The 22,805-nt window shown below is 42.9% G+C and overlaps 1 protein-coding gene and 1 long non-coding RNA gene across 2 annotated transcripts; one reads left to right on the forward strand and one right to left on the reverse strand.

Annotated features, from left to right (window-relative positions):
- The first annotated feature begins 6,937 nt into the window (after positions 1-6,937).
- Positions 6,938-8,984, forward strand: LOC138241892 (uncharacterized). The gene is made up of 3 exons (XR_011191179.1): positions 6,938-6,998; positions 8,251-8,362; positions 8,906-8,984. It is a non-coding gene; the product is annotated as an uncharacterized lncRNA (long non-coding RNA).
- Positions 8,985-16,099: 7,115 nt separating this feature from the next.
- tpbg1b (trophoblast glycoprotein 1b) lies at positions 16,100-22,346 on the reverse strand. The gene is made up of 2 exons (XM_006631400.3): positions 21,492-22,346; positions 16,100-19,785 (listed from the first exon to the last, which is right to left on the reverse strand). Exons 1-2 carry the CDS (start codon positions 21,749-21,751, stop codon positions 18,933-18,935), a joined length of 1,113 nt encoding a protein of 370 aa, XP_006631463.1. The 5' UTR covers positions 21,752-22,346; the 3' UTR covers positions 16,100-18,932.
- Positions 22,347-22,805: the final 459 nt, after the last annotated feature.

Consider the following 22,805-nt stretch of genomic DNA (forward strand, 5'->3'; position numbering starts at 1 on the left):
ACAACCACTCCTTGGAAAAACAGGACGCTGCACCTTCAGATGTGCGGAGCTCTCTGTCTGGGGCTGGCAACAAAGACATCCACCCATGTCAGCAGAACTTCATATTGACGTGAGCGATTGGACCCAAGTCCTGTTTGATTTAACTTAAACATGCCTCTACGAATGAGAGTCTCAAAATAAACAAGCTCATTTACTGAAGCAAAATCCTTCTGCTGAGCTGGAGAAATTAGATCTTAAACGTTTTATATCTGACTGCTCACGGAGAGCAGCAGAAGCTGCTGTTGATTCCAGTGAGGAATATTTATCTCCAACAGGGATTGTTAGCACACATCCTGGGAGCCATTTGTAGAAAATGCGGAAACATGCTCCTACTCAAACCCAGAGCACACATTCAATTCCTGATCCCAGTGACGGCCTCATACAGGAAGATCTGTATATTGAAATATGTGCCTGATGTAATCTTCAGAGGAATTCAAGAAAAGTTCCCTTTTAAATGGGATTTTCTTACCTAATATTGTACTTTGCCATGTACTAGATTTTTCAATCTCCACGTTTATGCCGGCTGGAGTTTAATGACAGTATCACACCACGGGACTTTTCAACAGGACACCTCAGCAGCGGTACTACACAACGGCATGGGATTCTCTATGCCAACAAAGAAGTAAAAGCATTTTTGCTTAATGCACCACAGGAACCCGGCCATTATCCATCCTCCTGCGCGGATTCGATACTTTTGATTGGGGTGACCCACTTTCGCCATCTGGGAGAGAACGAGGTGCACAGCCCACCACAACCTGCTAGCGCTGTTCTTGTCATGCTGCCTGCTTTTTAATAAGGGAACTGAGTAACTGACCCGTAAAGCAAAACCACAAAGGGACATCAATATCAGGCTAAAGGGAGAGGAAGAGAGTGGCGATGGCAGGGGACTGGGGGTGGGGGGTGGGTAGCTAGGTGGAGTTTTCGCTCATTTATCCTGCTAGACAGGGGCTTCAAAATTAAACAAATAAGGCTCCTCTCATGATTAACGATATGGGGGTCCCCAAAGACACAATCCAAATCTGTAACTGGCCTTATTAATGACTGGCCTGAGCTCCATTAGTACAGAGCTAACCTGGATTCCTCAATCACAGGCACAATCATCCTAGACAAACGTACCGCAAATGAGTAAAGAAGGGCAATTCCTGTGTATGTGCACAGACACTAGGTCCTGTATCTCAGCTTTGGCTGCTTCAAAGAGCTAAAAAAATATGTAAATGCACAAGATTAAAATGTCCCTTTCTTCCTCCTGTCTGGTGGCCTCTTAATGTTTGGTAAAGGCCCGGGCACTGCTACTAGCTCACCAGGCTACGTTCAGTGCAAGATGGTAAAAACTCACATCTAACATGCTCAACAAATCCATATTCGGGACTTGTACTTCTGAAACTGGAGAACTGAATGGTATAAGGAGCACAGGGTGACCATTATGCCAGCAGCCATATCACCCTGCAACTCAAAACTGGCAACCCACTGAAGCTAAGCGGGTGTGAGCCTGGTCAGTACCTGGATGGGAGACCTCCTGGGAAAAAAACTAAGGCTGGTGCTGGAAGAGGTGTTATTAGGGCCAGCAGGGGGCGCTCACCCCGTGGTCCATGTGGGTCCTAATGCCCCAGTATAGTGACGGGGACACTATACTGTAAACAGGCGCCGTCCTTCGCATGAAACATAAAACCGAAGTCCTGACTCTCTGTGGTCATTAAAAATCCCAGGGCGTTTCTCGAAAAGAGTAGGGGTGTAACCCTGGCGTCCTGGCCACATTTCCCATCGGCCCTTACCAATCATGGCCTTCTAATAATCCCCATCTATGAATTGGCTTCATCACTCTGCTCTCCTCCCCACTGAGAGCTGTTGTGTGGTGAGCGTTCTGGCGCACTATGGATGCCGTCACATAATCCAGTTGGGGCTGCACACTGGTGGTGGTGGAGGGGAGTCCCCATTACCTGTAAAGCGCTTTGAGTGGAGTGTCCAGAAAAGTGCTATATAAGTGTAAGCAATTATTATTATATTGTTATCTTATGTTCCCTAAGGATCTGGATGGCCTGACAACCTGGAAATGGCCATAGTTGCGCAAAACATGAATTCATTCATCCATCTGTCCTTTTTCAAACCGCTTTATGCAGTATAGGGGTCGCAGGAATGCCGGCGCCTAAGCCAGAAAGCAGCGGGCGCAAGGCAGGATACACCCTGGATGGGATGACAGTCCACCGCAGGGCACGCACGGACACACGCTCATGCAAGGGCCAGTTCTCCAAAAAGCCAGTTAACCTACCAGTATGGGAGGAAGGCAGAGCAACATGTGAACTCCACACAGATAGCACCCATGACCCAGCATCGGCCCAGGGGCCCCCATGCTGCGAGGCAGCAATGCTAACCACTGCCTCGCACCCAGCATGAATTCAAATTTCTTATTAGAATATAGCGCCTTTAAATCCTGACCATTTTCAAGGCGCTTTCCATAAAATATACATACAGTAGGGTACCTGATTAGTAGCCACAGCCTTTCAGGTATGCCAAATGCTGATTTTGATTGTGAATTTTAAGCTCAAGACAAACAAAAAACAGCTCTGAATCCGCATCTGATCTGATATCAGGGACTGAGACTTGTGTGGGTTACACAGGCTTGAGCGCATTGGATACAGGCTGTCTGGCAACATTTACTCTATAGCAAAACAAAGCATGCAACGCTTCAGACGGGCTTTAAAGCAGATCAGAAGAAAGTAGCTGCTCTTTCATCTTCGCCGCCCCTGTGTGACCCTCTCTCTGATTTCCTGTTGCTTTATGGTTTCCCATCATAGACACACGCTCTCCGCATCATCCCAAGAGCAGAGGATTCCTGATCGCTAGGATTACTGGAACTCTGCAAGCACACGACTGTTTTTAACTCCATGTCGAGAAAACCTCCTTTTGTCTTCAACCGGAGTATGCATCCGTTTCCGTTATCACGATCTGAGACACGACTTTTCTCTGTAAGCCATTTCAAGGCCATCTCTTCATGAAACGTGCCGTGTGAATCTGTACTGTTTGCACTGAAGCGCGTTGCAGCAACAGAGGTCCAAGCACGAGGACCTGCGGTACTGTAATCGCGTCCTGATCTGGAATGCAACAAAAACTGTCAAGAACAGACTTCTTTTCTTTTTATGACTGTCTTTAGAATATTAACCGGAGGCGATGGAGCAAAAGTAAAAACAAAAATATAGTATTCGTTTAGAGAAGACTGGTTAACAAAATAATCTTACTAATCTGGAGATCACCTTATACTTTAAATATAAAATCCAGAATCTTTTCCCTTAACCCAGTATTGTCTCCAATATGTGCGGCGGCTTCATTCAAAACCTTTAAAGAAACTGTAGTGAGGGAAATGAAGGGGAAACTGTACAACTGGCCCACAGATCAAATTCTTTTGGCGGTTTTTGGAACTCGTAGAGAAAAAGCGCATGACAGGCTTTGGGATGATATGATAAAACACTTTTGAAATATGAGCAGTCGAATTTACTCTATTATTCCTCAAGTGGCATTACGCGGGGACGTGTCCAGTGGGGAGGCGGAGCCCTGGGGGAAGGGCGGCACCTCGCCTTTGTAGTCCCAGCTGTCCCGGCTAAAGATGATGAGCCCCAGCTGGCAAGGTCCTGTAAAGGCACACTGGACAGCCCCCGGGCCATATTCACATTTTGAGGTATTCGTTTCAAAATCGATATACTTTAACAATTAAAAGAAAAATTGAAAGCACGAGCATAGTAATATAACGATCATAGACTTTACATTTCTATTCATTTTTGAAGTACAAAGCAGAAGGTGTTTCCCCTACCTTAAATAAACGATTACAATTGTTCAAATACCATGTATTCGTTACAGAAAGCAGCGGAGACAGTTATATTGCAAATGTATTTATTTCGAAGAATACGGGACGTTGTGAAAAATTAAGACGTTAAAAAATAAGCCGATGTAGTTATTTTGCAAATAAGTAAAGCATTTTAAAAATAGGTTCTCATTTACAGTAAACAAGCTGATCCACCTGGCGCTGCTGCTTGAACAGCTCTCAGACCCGTGATTGGCTAAACCCCCGAACAGGTCGGGCCGCGATTGGGTGAAAAGTGAGAATCGACACTCTGATTGGGTAAAGTGCCACAGCCGAGGTTCCGTGTGTACTGTGTGTGCTGTATGAGCACGCTGGATATACAGAAACACATCCATTGGTTTCCAATTACTAATCAATCTAAGAGAAGTCGCACTGAAGTCAAAACTGAATAGCAGACAAAGAATGTCATGGCATCCACAGCGCGGTCACGACTCCGATAGCATGTCATGATAGAAGTGCGCACATCACGATCACATCGCGACTGGCGCATCACTGTCATGGCGCCGCTGTCGCGACATTAAGCCCATATATCGTGATATGGCATACCCGATAAAATTGCCCCGTTCCGATGTCGCGACATGGAGCCTGCATGTCGCGATATGACAAACCCGGCAAAAATGCCCCCGCCCAATGTCGCGACATGAAAGGCCCTATATCGCGATATGACATGCCCCGCTAAAACGCCCGCCCCTCATGTCGCGACATGAAGCCAGTATATCGCGATATGACATACCCCGACAAAATGCCCAGCTCCCACATTGAGTCCATATGTTGCAATAGGACATATCATGACAGGGTATATTGACAGGATGTCACGACACAAAGTCCATATATCGCTACACGTCCTATCTGGGTATATCGTGTCCTGATATGAGACCTTTTGCGACAGTTGTTCCAGGGTGGCATGGAACCAAGGCGCCAGTCGTGATATACACTGCCGCGATATACATGCGGTCCCTATCATGACATGCTGCGGAGGTTTTGTCGCGATGGTATCCCACAGTTACGAGTTTGGCAACAGTGTGTCACGGTAGGGAAAGAAACGAAACCATGCCTTAGAAATAAAAACCATAGATCTTACAATCATACAATTATGTCATAGATGGTTAACTTGTTGGCATGCGTCATGTCTTAGTATTATTCACATCTAAGGAGGCTCATACGTTTATGGATATTGATTGTCTTTAAAATGTTAAAGGTAGGAGCTTAACTGTAACAGAGCGCTTGAACTCGGCAGATGGGGTCACTGGAGGTCAAAGTCGCCGTGCATTGTCAGGTGATCACCGGAAAAACAAGGGGCTATATCTCGGGAACGAAAGCAACACAAACGCTACTTTCAACGGCACAAACGTAGCACTTACGAATGAGGCTGGATATATCATTTGTGCTGTCTGTAGGGGGGCAGCTTCACGGAGCTTTTATCTTGCCTTTAAATATTCAACGGACTTTGCATAACATACCAGAAGATCGTGCACGCACGTATGGGTTTCAGAGGTTGGAGTAAATGCATCGCCCCAGGGGTAATATCGAGTGAGGCGCCATGAGAATAAAAACTGCGAAGGTATTAAAATATTAAGTGCTAAAGATCTCAAGTGACTCACCGGAACTCACGTTCTCGGGAACGAAAGCAGCAAACGTAGCACTAAGGAATGAGACCGGTTTGGTTTCCCTACGACATTGTAGGGGGGCTGAGTGACGTCACGACTCCGAAAAAACAAGGCGCTCTATTTCGGGAAAGAAAGCCGCAGAAACGTTACATACAACGGCAGAAACGAGACTCAAACGGGTTTCATCGTTTGTGCTGTCTGTGGGGGAGGCAAATTCACGGAGCTGTTAATCTCTGCATGTCATTTAGAAATGTACTGCAAGTTCTGAGACATATTTGCAGGTCGTCAAACACATCTCATATACACATAAAATAAAATAAAATAAAATGACGAAGCAGTTGAATTTAAAGAGTCCTAAAATATGACACAGGAAATTAGAATGAATAAATAATCGTGGGTTGCTAGTAAAATTAAATTATTGCGAATGTATTATTCAAAGGAACACTGGGCAGATATTCAGTGCGACCTTTGATCCTAGTCCAGGGTATTGTTCATCTACATCAGAAGTGACACCACCTGGCCAACTCTAGGAAGCACTTATCATCTCTGAAGAAGACACACAGCTACATCAAATACAAGTATGACACAAAGGTCTCACTGCAGGCACCAGTTCGAGAAGTGGATATCCATCTGCACCAAAGGGTAAAGTTATCTAACGTTGTGAAACATACAACAATCACCTTTTGTCAGGGTGGTATTCTACAATACCACCTGACAAACAGTCTACAGTCTCAAAGGTACACCTAGTTAATGGCCACATCATCTGCAAATACATTTATCTTGTGACTGTTGTTTTTGGAGTTGTGTGATGTGGGACGTGTGTTCAACACACTGGGCTGTGCCTGCACCTTCCTATTCCAATTGCGCAAAAATCAATACAGCCAAACACACATTTATAGAGTAACAATCCATTACACTTTGAGTCCAATACATTCTCTCACCCATGAAAAACACTGCGTGCGATGTGGAACATCTGTGCAATAAAACATTTTGAACAGATGAGACATTTCCTGATAAGGCAAATTCTGGCTGGTAACCTTGATATTAAAATGATGGTTCTTCAATGCTTTTGTTGGGAATTGCTTTGTTTTTCAAGGCTATAATGATACTAGTTCAAGTACGTAGCTACGTCAGCATGCATAGGCTGCAAAGGAACAGGTAACAGGTTTATTCCATGCTCAAAAGAAAAGAACAGAAACACAATGTTTCGGCCGTGGAGCCTTCTCCACACACCTCCACAGCTCCACAGCCAAAATGTTGTTTCCTTTCTATTCTTTTCAGCATGGAATAAACCTGTTACCTGTTCCTATATTGATACTATCTTTGATGCAACAACTGCCTGACACAGCTACTCGTATTTCATTACCAATTCATAAGACCAGTTCCCAATGAGAGGAGGCCATCTAGCCCATTTGATAATTAATACCTAATTCATCCTAGGATCTCATCCAGCCATTTCTTCAAAGACATCAGGGTATCAGTTTCAACAACATGTGTAGGTAAGTTGTTCCACACCCCCACAACTCGGTTTTAAATGCATGGCCACATGCAGTTCAGTAGTTTCTACGTATGTCCTCAAGTTCGTGTTTGACTGATCATTATCAAGGTGTCTGATTGGCTGATGTTTTTGAATTTTGAATACTTGCATACGTTCCCCTCATGGTCTGCTCTCTCAAAGACTTAAAAGGGTCTCTTCCTTCAGCCTGCGGATGTAGGACGTTCTGCTGGGCATGGTTTATGAAATTGACTTGGTTGAGGCTATGAATTGGTTTTAGATCCACTCTAGTTGTTTTTCTTCATAACTACCTTGCGTTGTTGTTGTTGTGTATCTTGTTGTGGTCCTGCTGCAGTTATTAAGGTCATGCTCCTTTGGGTCTATACACACAAAAATGACATTTACCAAGCAGGACCAGATGCTTTGCCTGAGGTGCCTTAATTAGCCCTTTTGGAACAATGGGAATTTTCTGTCTTTTCTTCCTGGCAGTGCATTCTGGGGTAAGATATATAAGCCTTGCCCACAATACATCAGTATTGATAAATATTGTAAGATAATGAAGTAGGGAAAATTCAAAAAGTGCTTTTCCTTCATAGAAAAAGGCCAAAGTAATATTTTTAATACATGAATGCACTCTATCCCTAGAGCTTGCAATACATGCCAACAAACACAATTGAAAACCAATGGCATTACTTCACCAATAAATATTTGCTTAGCTGTCAGTTTAATGTCTAAAGCACTTTAATTTATTTCTATAGTGTAAATTATAAAGTTTCTCTCTTCCTGTCTTTGTGTCTTATGCAGAATACTATTATGTGATGCACTGGTTTGTACAATTAGAATCTAAATAAAAAACACGTACCAAATGATTTATGTTTTATTATAATTTTAAAAAACAAACATTTGGAATTTTCGGAATATAAGATGTGCAATTTCATAAAAATAGAAGACATAGACAATTCTTTTATTAAAAAAAGAGCAGATGGTGGTACGATTCTGTACGTAATTAAGAAGTAACGGACAGTACCTTACACGGAGAGGCAGTAAGTAAAGAAAAATGCACAATATAGAATCATAGGTGGAAACGGACCACTGTGCATACAAATGATGCAAAGCTGATTGAGCTATAGTGAGCAGCTCCTTTCATGAAGCTATTCTTTTCAAACATAGTAGAAGTAACCTGAATGCTTTTTACCTTTTTCCTTTTAAATATATATTGATTTTTAAAAATGTTTTATATTCATTCACCCTCACAGCGCTGGGATCCCAGTTCGATTACCGTCGTGTGTGGAGCTTCTTAGTCTCCATGTGTTCTTTTGGGTTTCCTCTTGGTGCTTTGCTTTCCTCCCACAGTCCAAAGACATACTGGTAAGTTAATTGACTTCAGGGAAAGTTGGCCCTGGTGTGAGTGTGTGTGTCTGTGTGTGTCCTGTGATGGGCTGGTGTCTTGTCCACAGTGTGTGTGTGTGTGTGTGTGTGTGTGTGTGTCCTATGATGGACTGGTGTCTTGTCCAGGATGTGTGAGTGTGTGTGTCTGTGTGTGTCCTGTGATGGGCTGGTGTCTTGTCCAGGGTGTGTGAGTGTGTGTGTGTGTGTGTGTGTGTCCTGTGATGGACTGGTGTCTTGTCCATGGTGTGTGTGTGTGTCCTGTGATGGACTGGAGTCCCATCCAGGGTGTGTGAGTGTGTGTGTCCTGTGATGGACTGGTGTCCAGGGTGTATCCTTGCACCCGTTGTTTGCTGGGATAGGCTCTGGCCTCCCCACGACGCTGAACTGGATAAAGCAGTTAGAAACTGGATGGATGGATGGATGGATGGATGGATGGATTTCTGCGAGTTTAGTCTCACAACACCTCTGTGTTTTACTGTCATATTCAGCTGTATGACTTTCAAAATTCCATTAATTTTCCAGGCTTTGGATGGCTGGTTTCATCCTTCCCTCCAGTGCTACCTCTCCACCTGTGATACATGAGAACTGAGCATTAATGATGGTCTTTTGTTTTCTGCACTGCGCCATTTGTGCACTGCAAGAGAATAAAATCATAAACTGTGACAAAAGACTCCTGAATTGTATGAGCATGGATCACAATATGTTCGTGACTATAAAAGGGCAGGAATATACCTTCAGCATGACCCTTTATATTTGGCACTGCGTGGCACACAAGGCCTGCTGCCAGGTACAGATGGGTTTGTGAGTGCTCAAGTTTCTGCTTTGTGCTTTGTCACAATTGATTTATTCTGTAGTGTGAAAGTGCTGTATATTTTAATATAATAATTCCTCACACTTATATAGCACCTTTCTGGATACTCCACTCAAAGCACTTTACAGGTAATGGGGACTCCCCTCCACCACCACCAGTGTGCAGCCCCACCTGGATGATGTGACGGCAGCAATAATGAACCAGTACGCTCAGCTCACACTGAGAACAGAGTGGTGAAGCCAATTCATTGATGGGGATTATTAGGAGGCTGTGATTGGTAAAGGCCAGGGGGAAATTTGGCAATGACACCAGGGATATCACCCCTACTCTTTTCAAGAAACGCCCTGGGATTTTTAATGACCAGAGAGTCAGGACCTCAGTGTTACATCTCATCCGAAGGATAGCGCCTTTTTACAGTATAGTGTCCCCGTTACTGTACTGGGGCATTAAGACCCACACAGACCAGAGGGTGAGCACCCCCTGCTGGCCCCACTAACACCTCTTCCAATGGCAACCTTAGTTTTTCCCCAAGAGGTCTCCATTCAGGTCCGGATCAGACTCACACCTGCTGAGCTTCAGTTGGCTACCTGTTGTGGGTTGTGGGGTGACATGGCTTCTGGCCGGAAAACATGAGATCGCTGACTGTGTAATGTACCCTCTGCAATATATACAGCAGCAGAGACTATAAAAGTACATCTTTTTGTTTTTTTTTATATATATATCTTACATTGAACACTAAGGCAGTGCTGACACAGCTGAAGTTGTGTGTGTTTATGCTACAAAACTGAAAACTGGAAAAAGAATATTAAAACAAACTACATGCTAGATGAAAAAGAAACTTCAGTGAGAGTTGCTCAGCGAAAATAGTCTCCACTTTTCCTCCACAGCAACCTCAAAGAGGGATTTTGAAACTTGTCTCTGGTTACATACCCGCTGTATTGAAACAATGACTTCAAAAGATGCACACACCCCTTTAATTAAAGCTTAGGGTTACGTTTTTGGGAGACATCTGTGGGACATTATAATATTGTTGTGGTTGAAGTCTTAAAATTAGCATTCTTCTCATAAATCCAGCAGTTTCATACTCACCCAGAACTGCCAATGTATCTCTTTTATGTCTTGTCGGCTACCCTTTATGTGAAAGTCGGTTTTCCTGTACTTTAAATATCGTTTTTGCTGTTGCTGCAAAATAAAACCTATGCTCACACCATTAACCCTCTGTTGCCACTGCTGGAATTAAATTAGCTTGAGGAGACAGAGTGCTGCTCCAGTTTAAATTGCCTGCTGACACTTAGAATTCCTCAGGAAGGCAGAAGTGATGGTTAAAAAATGAAAAAGCAAGCACACTTAGACAGGTAAGCCTCTCTCCATTGAGAGTCTTTCAAAAATCCATTTGGATTAAAAACGTTCCCAGTGTTCAGGCAGAACCTATATCCTACAATCCACACTGTGGATTCAGTACAATCTTTACACTGACACTCAGGGTCAATTTCAAAGCTTTTTTTGCTATAAGTGACATTTGATCTTGTCCAAACAGCAATCAATCTGAATTCTGAAACACATTTGGGGGTTCTGAAATGCAGAGTTAATAGTGCTATGTGTCTATAAAAGGTTTCCTCTTAGAGACAATAAAGTTCATCTTATCCTTTTTTTCTGAAAGCCATTGCAAAGATTTACAGATGTAAATCTAGCGTGACAAATGTGAATACATAAAACTACTTTTCTCTCTCTTCGTACGTGATAGGAAATTGGGAGTTTTTTCCTTCTTTGAAAATTGGTGCCATTTTTCTCAAAAAGAAACTTTGAAACCTGTCCTGTGAGAATTTTATTCTTTATTTAGAATAAGCCTTTAGAGGCAAATGCAAATACTGGAATGACAACCCTTTATTATTAGTAGTAGGTAGTTGAAGCCATGAAGACTTTTTATCACTATTACTGTACCAATGTTACTCTTAAAAAAACGCACAAAAATCCTGTTGTACACCTAGACTTTCAAAACGAGAGGATTGTACTTGCACGACTTTAGTCCTGGGCTCAATTCAGGACTGTTTTTTTTTATCTGTAATGATTGTATGTTCCCATCGTATTAGAGTACTCTAGTTTTCTCCGAAATGATGATGCTGACTAGGATAATTAGTGTCTCTTAATTGTCCCTGTGTGCTTGTGTGTTCTCTGCGAAGCACTGGCGATGCGCTCAGTGTATGGTATAGACATCGGATTGCGGCGACTCTGACAAGGACGAAGTGAATGCCGGTTTTGAAGCTGACAAATCTATTCATACCGGCAATCCTGAAACAGGCTGCACGTCTTTATATATAGAGATGGAAGACTGCAAATAGTCGTCATAAATAAAGACACATGTAATTAATTCATAATCCGTCACACTATTACCTGGTCTCCTGTATAAATAACAACATTATTTATTTATTGTTCTAACTCTTTTAGAACTACGAGACCCCACAAACGTGTACCCAAAGTACTCGTGACAAATAGTTGTGAAATCATTTTTCCCTAAAGCAGGTGAGATACTCCTTGAAAAATGGCTGTGCAGTGACATTAAATTTGTAACGGCACGCCCACCACAAGAAACTGTGCAATTGTCGTTTTCCTCTCGGCTTATGATCTGTGATTATTCTTTCACGTCTATTGTATTTTTTTATAATCATTAGCAATTTAAGATTAAATTTAATTAAGCAATTTGAGCAATGGGGTAGAAGATTGTTACTAATGGCACATTTTCTAAATGACGCTGTACCTCTTTTCCTCCTCAGTACTGATGTTGTTTTTCGTTGTACAAATATAGCGTTTAAAAGTGGCAACTAACGTTAGGGGAAGTGATCAGGCATTTTCATTGCATGGCTAATAGCCAACATTTATCATAGTTCTGCATGCGTAGGCTGCAAAGGAACAATATGTTTATTCCAGGCTGAAAAGAGAAGAAAGAAAACACAACGTTTCGGCTGTGAAGCCTTCTTTGTGTGTGAAGAAGTATATGTATATTTCCACCCAAATAAGGCTCCACAGCCGAAAAGTTGTGTTTTATTTCATCTCTTTTCAGCATGGACCTATTACCTGTTCCTTTGCAAAATGTATTTATCATATTAAAATATACAGTACATAAAAAGCGGTGCGAAGTAATGTTCATTCAGCTGAAACGGGATAGTGGCATAACGTGGTCGATACTTCAGCCGTCTTGAGCAGTAAAACTGGCGCCGTGGAAACAACCTTACCGCAGTCTGTCAATGAAACAGACGAATTCCCCTGCTAATGAGACAAATGAGGTGTTAGGGTAAGGAAGGCGTTAATGCGAGTCTTCCGGGAGTACCTACCGCCCCCCAGCATCAACTGCAGTTAAGGACCATTGATCAAGAAAGCCTGCTAGAAAGACAAAGGGAGCGGAAATAGCCATTTCTTTAGCTCTTCCCTAGTTCTCGCCCACTAATGTTGTATATTACATTATAAAGCATCAAAAAGAGGGAGGGAGAAAGACCGAGCTGGGTGAACAAGAAAAGCGCCGAAGGGCAGAGACGGGTTTTGGGGGACGCCGACATAAACATTTAAGTTCAATGCCCAAACCTGGTACAGTTCTCTCGGCATCGTGAAGTGTCACATTTGCACACCGCCGTGCCTTCTTCTGCCGGCAATATCAACCTTGAGTTTTACGCAGAATACTTTCCACTCATAGCCATCGCTTGCTTGAGAATTTGTAAATTAATAAAGCAACCTGTTGTTAATATCAGGTTATACAGTCTTTAAATTACGTAATTTAACAAATGGCTCCCCGAGTTTTTCAGTAATGTTTCGATTCCCTAGGTACGAATATCAGGCGTTTGCTTGAGTGTTAGCGTCGGTTTTCACAGGACAGGAAAAGCCAAGCTGGGAAAAAAGGTGTGGTCTTATCTGCTCTGATGCTGGGTTGTATATGTATATTTCCTTTATGTATATTTAAAGTGAGCCACCTTTTGTCTCACTAAAGTGCATATTTACTTGACTATGAAATCCATTTTCCAAATACACTGGATTTGACTTTCATCTTCTTAACAATAAATGACGTGGAGAAATAACGTGGTCTAAGAAAAAAATGAACCGAAGAGTATTTGTCACAATTGCACTGTTTCCTTTTTTTAGACAAAAATAAATGCAAAATGACTGAACGCAAAGCTAGGCTCTTGTTATTTAAAACTTTGTTTACCAATCGAAAGTCTGTGGCGAATCAAAACGCTGCTCTCTTCATCATTACAGCAAAGACTGTTGTGGTTTTTAAGATGTTCAATTATTTGCAGATGTCATATATACTTTTAAGCCATATTGACTAACAAAGCCATTTAACCCACTTAATGGTAGCAAGATGTTCAGAGTAATTGAACTCGATCCATACAGAAAGGGCTAATTGTTGCAGACAAAAATTGAAAATGGATGCCTTATAAAGCCTCCAAAATATATTTATAGCTTTCCAGCCACTGAGGAGAATATAAAAGAGTGAAGTCAACTTTCTTTTCTCAGATCTGCGGTAGTTTCTGCTTTTATGTATTTAAAAATCCCAATATTGGAATGACACAAAAGCAATCCATAAACATTCTCTGTGTGCATTGGGAACAGCAATGGAAAAACCATTTGGGATCAAATTAGATGAGGTCTCTACTGTGCTCCTCTACAGAAAGTACACAGCAACATGGAAGCAAAATGCACAGATCACTGACTTACATCCATTCCTTTTCTAACTGCTTTATCCAAGTCAGAGCCACGGGCACGCTACCTCAGCAAGCAATGGACACAAGGCACAACACACCCTGGCCAGGATGCCAGTCCACACACAGACACACTCTCGCACCAGGGACAGTTTAACTAAAAGGCAGTTATTCTACCGGTATGTCTTTGGACTGTGTGGAGAAACCAGAGCACCCAGAGGAAACCCATGTGAATACAGGGAGAACTTACAAACTCCACACAAGCAGACCCCTAGGAATGGAACCCAAGCCCCCAGCGCTGCAAGGCTGCCATACTAATCACTGTGTCGCCATGTTGCCCAGTATTTTAATCCATATGAACAAGGTGTGAACACACAAACTCCACGCAGATGGAACACCAGGACTGGAATTGAACCACTGTGCCACTGTGCCACCAAATCAAAGGCTTTGTTATATATTTTCATATATACAGTACATACACAGTAGTCCATTGGGAAAGAATTGAATTGCAGAGTGCTCTCTAGTGGCTCACATGCTAAAGAAGAGCTCCTGGGGCACAAGGTGAGGTCTGTGGCTCAGACATCACCAATTCAAGTCCCAGTCATGTCACTAGCCAGCTGGGACCCAAGCATGGTGTGCTAGTAGCTGGGTGGAACGGAAAGGTTTCTCTAAGCACTGGAGAAACTATCCATTGAGGCATCAGGCATGTTGTATTGTCAAGGGTGTAATGTATCAGATGAAGCCGATCATGCATTGCAAGAGGTACTCAAACTGTCCACATTAGTTTCTTGTTTTTGCACTAAAGATGCAATGAAGAAAATGTACACTTATCTCCTCTTGTTCACAGACTGATATCAGTAAACGATTGTTGAAAGAGTTAGGACAGCATTTCAAAATATTAATAAGGAACACCTATAAATAATTTTGCTAATAGTCTTTTTGAGTGTAGTCTAAAATATAGTCTCTAAAAAGTTTTAGTTTTATCACAACCAACTTGTGGTATATGTACAAGCTTATGCATTTATTTAGGAATTAATAAGGTGCTTTTAAACATTCACTATTAAGTAATGGGCAGATCTAAAAATGCTGTTCAGGCAATCTGGGAGTTTCCAATAAATGACAAGCAACTTGTATTAACACTGTGGGCCTCTATTAAGAGTGATAGTGACACAAGCTAGCGCATTTGAAATATAGGGTGAATTAGGACACGGTGGTCTGTCGATATCAGGCTTCCTATGTTACACTAGAAGTCCTGCAGAAGAGAACAGAAATCAGATCATGGAGGCAGCACTGTGAGAATATTACTATAGATCTTCGCACTTAAGAGCACTGCATGTCTCCTTGTAGCTGACACTTCTGTCAGTGTAAACCCACAATGATGTCAATGTGTGCAAAACCAGAATCCTCTTTCGGAAAACGAAGCGGTCTCTTTGTAAATTTTATTATTTCAATCTGACAAACTCTTTGTTTTTTTTGTAGGCCAGAGGATGTTTTCCACATCCTGCACCGTTGATGTTAGAGAGGAAGGCATGAGTTTAAGGCAGTTTTTTATTCAGCCCAGACGGGATGCCTAAGTGGGTCTGACTGTGAGAGACAAGATTACTGCTCTGGGTTCCCTCCCTTTTCAATCTACCGAGCCCGATTCTCAAAATGTCATTAGTGGTGCTCCCTGGAGTTCAGCCCAGGTGCAGGCAACATGTTCCAAAATACAAATCATCAGCCTTGTGAATCTTTAGAATTTTACATATGGACACCAAAAATGTGAAAAACACAGAAGGTGGCTTGGGCAGCATGGTGGTGCTGTAGTGAGCATTTCCCATGCAAACATGGGGAGAACACTAAAACTCCATGCAGATAGCACCCCAGGTCCAGATCTGAACCCCTGTGTTCATGTGGGTTTCCTCCTGGGGCTCCAGTTTTCTTCCACAGTCCAAAGACATACTGGTAGGTCAACTGGCTTCTGGGAAAACTGTCCCTGATGTGAGTGTGTGTGTCTGTGTGTGCCCTTTAATGGATTGGCGTCCGGTCCAGAAAGACCTGCCTTGTGCCTGGTGCTTGCTGGGATAGGCTCTGGCTCCCCAAAACTTTGTATTGGATGAAGTGGTCAGAAGATAAATTGATGAAATGTGGCTTTGCAATGATATTCAAAAAGGCAAATACAGTGAGCGAATTGCTGTGGATGATGTTCAGCCTACCACTAAGGAAAGAAAACAGTCATATTAACAATCATTTTTTATTGTATTTTTTTTCCCAGCATGCTAAACATAGGCTTACTCCTTTCACACAACATATCAAAACTTCGGCATGAGATTGGAATGCATAAGACCTTAATACCAGAACTGCATGAACCAATCTCTTATTAGAACAATAAAACAATTAGTAAGAGCTTGCACTCTGGATTTTGTGCCATTTGCCCGATTACAAATCCACAATGAAATGAAAATCCCTACTTCAAAAAGAGTTTAGCACATGGTGAGAAGCCAGAAATAAAAACTCATGTGAAGAATTCCATTCCAGTCTTGCTAGAATTGTGTTGGGTTTGCGAATGGCTTATCACCACTATTGGGGTCACTCATGACAGTACATTTAGTCAGCTCTAAGTAATACCCATCAGCTTTCCAGTCAAGGGTGCAACAAATTCTACCATGTCATTTTCTTGTTTGAAATTTAACAAATTTATATGAACATTGATTCTGGCTTTCTTCCAGCCCTCATGTGAGAATAGAACTATCCTTAGTGATTTTAACGTTTTAACTAACTTCATGGTGATATACAAAGCAAATTACTCCTAAGCCCAATTTTCCAACCCTAACTCCTAGGGGTGAAGAGGTCATTATAGGGTTCCCTTTGTCTTGCATCATTGAAGAGACTTTTTAAACACACAGCCCTTGGTCCAAGTATTTACCCTGTTACTTCCTTCCTCACAAGTCCACACTAGCAACCCCCTCCCACTTTCCATATGTTGAACCCATCATCACAGATCCCATCACTGATCTTCGAAGACCACATTCATGCCATTTGGCTAAGTCATCACCCAAAGGACTGCCTGTGCTCATACCAGGGAAGTCTGGAATATTGGAACTAATTCATCTTTAGAATATAGCAATGAGCTTTCAATGACCAAGGCTGGAGACCTTTTTTTACAGCACCCTTCACTACTGGCTGGTGTGATGTCCATCTTCATCTTGTAATGTAATCATCAGCAGTTGGTGCTGCACCATGGCCACCGAGATGTGCCATGACAAATTCACGACAATTTGTGTAGCAGGAGTTCTGGAGGACAGTCTGATGGCCACAGTGAAGGATATTTGCTCCTGTGGTGCTACAAAGCCACACTTTCTTTCAGCAGCAAGACTCGCTGACTGCCCTTACCCATTTTTAATTGAATTTAAACCTTCTCGCATGACAGGTCAATAATCTTTATATTGTTTCACTTCAGTAACTGAATTCTCTTTTAAAATATTGAAAGCAAGGACAGGATCTATTTTCAAAGTGGTGCCATTCTAAAAGTGTCAAAGAATTAGCCTAGATTGATATTTACATACTCAATTATATACAGTATATGCTGGAGGACTGGCTTTTGTCATTTCTGCTTGATTTGTACCTCCTCATTCACTGCAAGCCTATTCCAATAAAGAGTTTCATATAAAATGATTTTGAAAACGTTTGTAAGGACAGAACAAACAGTAAGGTAAAGAATCCAATCAGAAATTACTACTGGCATTTAGTCCAAATTAATATATCTCTAAAATTATATATTCTGTTATAAAGACCAAGAAACATGAAATCAACAAAGTGTTACTCATGCATCTCCTTAGATAGGCAGTTCTCATACTAGAAATATTTAAAAAAATTATTGCTTGTTTTTTCCAAACATACAAGTGCATGCAAATCAAAGGCATGTTCTCCAAAAAACGTACTTATCCTCATTTCATTTATTTATCTATCACATTACGGCAGAATTAATCACATTTAAAATATCAAAGAAGTAACAACAAGAAATGTCCCCTTATCTTAATCTGAGCATTTCAACTTTCTCTGGGGTCGAATCTGAATTTAAGGAACCAGTCGTCTCCTCCGAGTCGACAAAACCTTTTCTAATTCAGAAACAGTTTCCATACTTCAGATGGTCTCCCAACATTTCCTCTTCAGGTCTTCCCTGCAGCTAATGAGCTTTTTGACCACTGGTTCTTTAAATTCAAAACAACGTGAAGCCTGCCAAAAGATGCAGCGATGCTTCCCAATTGCTAAAACCACTGGCACAACAGCAAGAAAATCCGAATTCTCAAATCTGAAGCAAATCTACATTCCCTTTAAATTTGAATGAAAACAGGAATGCTTCAATAAAATGCTTCACCAATTTGTCTAGTATTTGGACCATAAAACCTTTACGATATGGATCTGCAGGGAATGTCAAAACTGCATGATCAATCATCAGGCTTAGGCAATTGATTATCTAGGCCTGAGTTTAAATGGAACATGCTTTGAGACCCAGAGTTGTACAGTAATTGTATTAATACCTGCTGGGGAATGACTTCTTACCCTCTTCACCACAGCTCTGTACACCACCTGAGTCACACCTGAGGAAGGCCAGGCAGAGAAAAGTGGTCCAGCTACGTCATGGGACCGATAGACCAAGGCACTTATATGCATGATGACCAGATACAGAAATCTACTGTTGGCAGTGGTGGACACATCTAAGTAAGCGCACTCATGAAACACCTGCCTACCACATGAGAGTACTAAATGCCTTTGTTTTTACTGGCCGGCACCTACAATATGAACGGGTTCCTAATAATACAAATGGAATGCCCAAGCATAATCCGGGATCATGCATGTGAAGAACATTTTTTTTTTAAAAAGTTGAAAAGGAAAATGCGATTCGGAACATGCTTCCACCAGAAAAAAGTTGTGCATTTTCGAAATTTATACATTTATGTACAGATAGCATACGTGTATTTACCAGTCTAATAAATCCCTGTAAATCCATTTGAAAAATCCTTATGCAGAAGGAGAGGAAGAGAGGGCGTGGGCCCCAGGGTGCTCGGTATCACAAGTCTGAAGAGGTGGTGGAGATCTGTGCCAGTCGGGGGTCAGACTCGATCTCGTACCGATAATGGTACCCCTCCATGAGTTCCCGGCAGGCGTCCCTAGTTTCGTAGATCCACTTTTTGATCCCTTTCCGGTTGAGGTAGAGGACGAAGAGGAAGATGACCCCCACGATGCCCAGCACGATGCCGAGGAAGACGTAGGAGGTCTGCAGGGCCAGGTCGGCGCCCTTGCTGGCGTGGCACTCCAGTGCCAGCTCCCCCAGGCTCAGGAGGGACACGTTGTGGAGCTCCCTGGGGTCCACGCACACCAGCCTGTCCGCGTCCGGCACCCCGCTGGTGGAGTTGAGCCAGCGGGCGAAGTCCTCGACGTCGCAGTTGCACACGAAGGGGTTGTCCCTGAGCAGGATCTGGGCCTGCCTCTGTCCCCCCAGCTCCCGCAGGCTGTCCTCCTTGAAGGTCTTGAAGGCGTTCAGGCTGAGGTCCAGCTTGCGCAGGTCCAGGCCAAGGAACGTGGAGTCCATGATGGCCACCAGGGAGTTGTTGCTCAGGTCCAGCTGCTGCAGGCCCGACAGGTTGGCGAACATGCCCGGCGGCAGGAAGATCAGCCCGTTGTCGGACAGGTCCAGCCGGAGTAGCCGCCCCAGGCCCCGGCCCCCGCCCAGCCGCAGGGAGGAGGCCAGCGGGGTGACGGCCGAGTGGTTGTAGAGAGCCTGGCTGAGATCCAGCTCCTGCAGGGAGCTGTTCTCCAGGAGGAAGGCTTCGGGGTGGATGCCGGAGAGCTGGTTGGTGCTGAGGTCCAGGGACCGCAGGCTGCGGAGGCCGGCAAACGCCCGCGACTCCACCGTGTTGATCCTGCGACGGGGAAAGAGGTTACACAGAGCGGGCGACCGCGACGCCGAGCAGTCCAGACTCGATGTTTCTTCACAGCTGCCCCGCATTCCGCCCCCATTACGGTACGGTAATACTCTATCATCCGATTCCTCTGAGGTTTATTTGAACCCAAGCAGCTATGTTTTACAAACACAGAGACTTACAAAAAAACAAACGGTCTATATAAACATTACATTCAAAATAAGTATAAAGTCACATAAAAGATCTCAACCCGTGCACAGTAATTACAGGTATTCCAGAATGTGAAAGTTGATTTCCCCAAACATTCACCCAAAGCCCCTATAATTGCACAATACCTTTCATTTTTGCACATAACCACTAATTGCACATGCCCATAAACCAATTCTTCTTTATTCTAAACTCATCCAGCCTGTTAGTCTTTATGGGCAGCTGTTTGTTGGGAGTTTTCAAACTGGTTCTTCAAAATTGACTATATTCTAGATCTCTTGATGAAACTCCTTATCATTTTAATAAATTAATAATACGTTGTCCATGATAATGCAATGGAAGAGGGTAAACCATTTTCCTGGAAACTATGTGTTGAATCTTTAATATTAATATACACTAATTGAGTCAAAAATAAAGTCTTGGTAATATATGAGGAAATAGGGTCAACGTTTCAAATATGACAAAGCTTTTTACCTTTAAGTGACTGAGATGTGTTTTAATACAACGTGCTGGATTTACAGAGATGTATTACAAATAGTGTGTACATTGACAAATCGTTCGTAAGATGTTCCAAATCAATTGGCGTTTTGCGTCATAACTGGATAACAGAGCATTTTTTAAATGGATAACGAGATTATTTTTTTTTGATGGAGAAATTTGATCGTGTTCTCTAATGGAAGTGAACTTCTATTATACCCGCAAGATGTAAAGGACAAGCATGTAACAGATCATCATACTCCTGGTTAAACCGGCTGTCGATCAAAGCACTCTGGTCGCGTAAAAAGAGGTGACAGACCGGGTGATAAAAGAACCTCTTCTTGTAGGGCGCAGCACATTTTAAATCTGCGATTCAAATTGTTCAAAAGGCGGTTCTTCACAAAATCATTTTGAGTATAAACGTTAAATGACATTTAGATAACTTTTAAAAAATCAGCAACATTCACAACTTACAAACTGTTTCCACTTAACGTCAAACGCAGCAAATCGACGTTTAAAATTAAGGTTAGAGACCAGAGTATTGGGTGATGCTTTAGGGAAGGTAGATTATAGATTACATCTGCATGCCACTGACACAATGTTATTTTTGCATATATACATGTAAGGCTATTTTCAAGTTGTTGTTTTTTTAATTCTCGGTAAAGAGGAAAGATATGAAAAGGGGTGATACAAATAGAATAATAAAAGACGTTCTGACCAATTTTATGACCTCCAATTCTGCCGATTGTGACACTCCGATCTTTGAAGCAAATTATTGCCACACAGGTGTCGATTTCTGAACTTATCTGTGGCTCAAAATTAAATTTTGGGTGGTGACGTCTGCTGCGCCAAACGAAGCAGGCTGTGTTATTCAGCACACCGGTCGAAACAAGCACATGGGGAATGAAGCCGTAAAGCCGTTATTTCAATGCATGGGAACACGTAAAGATTCATTCCGTGCTGACAGGCAAGGGAAAAGAGACACTGATTTTCGGCTGTGGAGTCCGAATGCCTGGCCTTACCTGTTGTTACTCAAAGACAGCGTGGTGACGTTTTCCAGCCCCTGAAACGACTTCGGCCCGATTCGTCTGATCTGGTTCCCCGTGATGAAGAGGTTCCTCGTGTACCCCGGGATGCCCGCGGGAATGTCTTTCAGGTCTTTCAAGACGCATTTCACCGTCCTGGCCGCCTCCGAGCACTCGCACGGGAAAGGACAGGCGCCGCACAGCCCCGGCGAGAGCAGCAGCGCGCACAGGCTCACTCGGACGACGGCGCTGAACATTTTGAACGGAACACACACACACACCAAAAAAAAAAACCCTAACAACAACCACTAATTGAGAATAAAAAAATAAATAAAACCTGTTACTTTCTTCAGTAAAAGTAGTTGTCTGTGGGTAGATTTAAGCAAAACCACAAAAAAAAAGAACCAGAAAAAAAGTAACGGAAATTAAACGTTTTTGAGGTCTTTTCAATGCGGCTCCTGAAACTAGCTTCTCATGTTCTTTAATTTGAACCCCCGCCCGCCGCTGAGCAAACTGGGTCCGAGCGCGCTGCTGTTGCGCCCGACTCCGGACGCGCTTAATACAGCGAAATATATTTTTTTAAAAGCTTAGCTCCTGGTCAGAAAGTAACAGCGAGAGGAGATTGCGGGTCTGCTTCGGTTTCCGCGGTGAAACTTGTCTCAGAACTCGTCCCCTGCGCTGCGTGCCGTCTGGAGTGCTGGTCTGGCGGACGCCTTTTGCATCTCAGAGGCTCTTGTGTGTGAACTGCTCAGCCTGATTTCCATGTGAAAGCAGCGAGCTGGCCACCTCAGTGTTTGATGCTCACGGTGGTTGGTGCGGAGATCTCTCTCAAACAATGGGATTAAACACAACCCTCACAATCACAGCGGCGGGAAATAACGGGGGAGGGGCAGTGGACACCAGGGGTACCATCTTTCTTAAAGACACACTGTAGCTGACACGGGAGGGCTTGGAATCGCCCTGTTGCGAAAATCGCACGACCGCTCGACTTTACCACTCCGTTGTCTAGCTGTTTGAAGATTAAAAATAAGAAGTAGTCAGTTTAGGCGTGAAATCAGACCTTCCACTTCAACGATAAATATCATTTTATACCCTTTGATTCGAAAAGTAGGAACGTTTATGCATTATACTGCACCATAAAGCTGGTTGTCCCCATACTGATGATAAAAAGCATTATGAAAGGTCTTTGAAAGTGCTACCTTATGTCAAATTGTGCTTTTATGCGTTCGATAATACACATTTACACCACAAAATGATTCGTTGGACAATCGCCGAATACAGGACTGATTTGAAAAAGCAGCAGAGCTGTTC

This window comes from Lepisosteus oculatus, chromosome 11 (assembly GCF_040954835.1).
Source record: "Lepisosteus oculatus isolate fLepOcu1 chromosome 11, fLepOcu1.hap2, whole genome shotgun sequence".
NCBI classification, from domain to species: domain Eukaryota; kingdom Metazoa; phylum Chordata; class Actinopteri; order Semionotiformes; family Lepisosteidae; genus Lepisosteus; species Lepisosteus oculatus.